The sequence below is a fragment of the Diaphorina citri genome, unplaced genomic scaffold (genome assembly GCF_000475195.1).
Source record: "Diaphorina citri unplaced genomic scaffold, Diaci psyllid genome assembly version 1.1 scaffold4354, whole genome shotgun sequence".
NCBI classification, from domain to species: domain Eukaryota; kingdom Metazoa; phylum Arthropoda; class Insecta; order Hemiptera; family Psyllidae; genus Diaphorina; species Diaphorina citri.
The window spans coordinates 8,361-11,256 of record NW_007381753.1 but is presented as its reverse complement, the minus strand read 5'-3'; the positions used below and the strand labels follow the sequence as shown (position 1 = coordinate 11,256).

The 2,896-nt window shown below is 37.3% G+C and overlaps 1 protein-coding gene across 1 annotated transcript; it reads right to left on the bottom strand.

Moving 5' to 3' along the window:
• Positions 1 to 777: 777 nt before the first annotated feature.
• Positions 778 to 1,676, bottom strand: LOC113472222. The gene is made up of 2 exons (XM_026831877.1): positions 1,367 to 1,676; positions 778 to 1,212 (listed from the first exon to the last, which is right to left on the bottom strand). The coding sequence occupies exons 1-2, from the start codon at positions 1,629 to 1,631 to the stop codon at positions 1,112 to 1,114; spliced, it is 366 nt and encodes a 121-aa protein (XP_026687678.1). The 5' UTR covers positions 1,632 to 1,676; the 3' UTR covers positions 778 to 1,111.
• Between the last annotated feature and the right edge of the window lie 1,220 nt (positions 1,677 to 2,896).

Sequence of the window (2,896 nt, the reverse complement as noted above, 5' to 3'; positions counted from 1 at the left end):
CATATTTGATAGTTTATCATTGAGACCTACATATGACACGGTTAACGTCCGCACTAGTAGTCTGAAATTGGAAAACTTCACGAAACCAGGAATTCAAATCAGGATGGGAGATTTGACTAAAGAAGTGTCAGCAAAAAAGGAGGGATAATGAAAGTAAAATTCCCATGGTCAACAGATAACTAATTCGCTGATTACAAATCAAAGAAACCCTTTATTCGGAAAGATAAAGACTGGGCAGTTGTCTACCTCAATGATAATTTGATGCTATCAGGTCGAATCCCATTCATTACCAAGTATTTTTATGAGCACGTTACTAAGTACTATAACTAATTCGCTGATTACAAATCAAAGAAACCCTTTATTCGGAAAGATAAAGACTGGGCAGTTGTCTACCTCAATGATAATTTGATCTGATGCTATCAGGTCGAATCCCATTCATTACCAAGTATTTTTATGACCACGTTACTAAGTACCGAGTATTTCTCAAACGTATTGAACGAGTTCTTGAAACTTGCAAGTTCATTGAATTACCACTACCGTTCCTGCTTATTTATTATGCCTAACTGTACTTACAACAGCTGAGCGTTCAGTGAAATTTGTAGTCGACAGGTCATTTTAATATTGCTCGTACTATATCGTACTGTTTTGCTGTTGGATTATACTTGGGGCTGGGTTTACCATCTCATGACTTTATATTGCCCCAAGAAACCGCACTTTTAATCTCATGTTGAGCTCATATAGCTGTTTGTAGATATAGTAGCCAAAAAGGAATATATTCTCAAACGTATTGAACGAGTTCTTGAAACTTGCAAGTTCATTGAATTACCACTACCGTTCCTGCTTATTTATTATGCCTAACTGTACAACAGCTGAGCGTTCAGTGAAATTTGTAGTCGACAGGTCATTTTAATATTGCTCGTACTATACCGTACTATGTTTTGCTGTTGGATTATACTTGGGGCTGGGTTTACCATCTCATGACTTTATATTGACCCAAGAAACCGCACTTTTAATCTCATGTTGAGCTCATATAGCTGTTTGTAGATATAGTAGCCAAAAAGGAATATATCATAATCACAACTCATTTAGTTTCCATAGTAATTACGCTTTTTCACCTATGCTTGGATGACATTTTACACTTTCCACAGATCCCTGAGTCCCTGAACAAAGTCGTATTCATAAGGTACTGTACTCCTCCCTTCATTTTGATACCTTCCACTATTTTGTTTCACAACTCATTTAGTTTCCATAGTAATTACGCTTTTTCACCTATGCTTGGATGACATTTTACACTTTCCACAGATCCCTGAGTCCCTAAACAAAGTCGTATTCATAAGGTACTGTACTCCTCCCTTCATTTTGATACCTTCCACTATTTTGTCGTCCACTCTTTGTGATCTTTGTACCGCAATTCCCTTTTGATTCCCTTCAGGGCTAGTATTTAACTGTTCTATTGCTTCCTCTAAATCTCCTCGCTTTAAATTAAACCCATTTCCCCACTTCTCTCCAATGAAACAAGCAAGGTCTGAAGAGGGCAAATGACATTTGTGCATAATTTTATGTTCTGCTCTACGAGTATACCTCGTTTGTTCTCTTTGTTGCATTTTGTTTTCTGCTTCCGAGTTTTCCATAATATCCGTTGAAAGCTTGCATAATTGAAAAAGGAAAAAAAAGTACTATTTATTACAAAGTTTTTCTTTCTTTCTTCTCCTTGTTCTTTTTCTTTTTTAATAAAATGGGGTTTTGTTAAAATGTTAAAGTTCGTATGTATTTCCACAGAAGCGCATTAGTACACTTGTACTTTTCTAGTCGTGAGAAGCAAAACTTTCCATTGTCTTTACGTTTTCTGTGCTCGTAATTCTGTATCTACAACATGATATACATTTGACCTATCCTTCAAACGAGAGAACATCAGAGAAGAGTATCACAGAAAACTCTGATACGCAGAAACTCGGGGAGTATCATGTGTTTTCCGATTGTAACATGTTTTGCAATTCCGTGTTTTGTTGGAAATTGCATAATGAAATTGATAGTCAAACACGACACACCATTTCTCAATACGACTTCCGAGACACAAAAGAAGGAGAAAAATTTGACACCGTGGATTTTTCTCATGTGAGCAGGATGGCCTTAAGGGGGGGGTTCATGCGACCCATCTGCCCCGAGACGGGGCTCAAGGCGGGCCCCGAAACCGGTTTTTACCCCAAGAAAGGAAAATAAAATACATTCGAGTATCTTTATTTTTATTTTTAAATGAAGAAATGAGTCTTCACTTGACTAAATGAAACAACTTTATTGATGGAAAAGAGTCAACACTCAGCTAGTATTTGACATGTTCGTAAAAAAATGTTGCAAAGAGGGTCCCATTTTTGGAGTTACTGGGGCCGTTAGTAAACGTCCCTGCATAATCTTTTAGTTGGAAACAAATTTCGTCTGACATCTGGATAGCACTCGAAAGATAGCGCTCAAAACCTGCTCTCGCCCTCGTTTGACTTGCACTTTTCGCTTATAAATATTGACAGAGCTACGAGACGGCCGGCACTTTCCATCAGGTTTTATCGATATGGGACACTCATCAAGAGTTTTCTGATAACAAAACCCAAGGGACATGATGAAGTGAACGGCCAGAAGAGCTATCATATATTGAAAAAGCTTTTATTCAATTACAGTCGACTCTTTTGTCCAGATAATGCTTATATAGTAATACCGCTCGAATAGGACTGAAAAGTCCCTTTACTCCAGCAGTAAGTTACTACTATTATAGCGATAAAGTCTTCGTTTACAGTTATTTTTTCGGAGTTTTGACCTCAGATTTGGATTTTTCCCAACTTTTTACATAGGAATCGACAATTTATTCATAATTTCTACCCATTTGCAACTCCTCCATTGGGAAAAA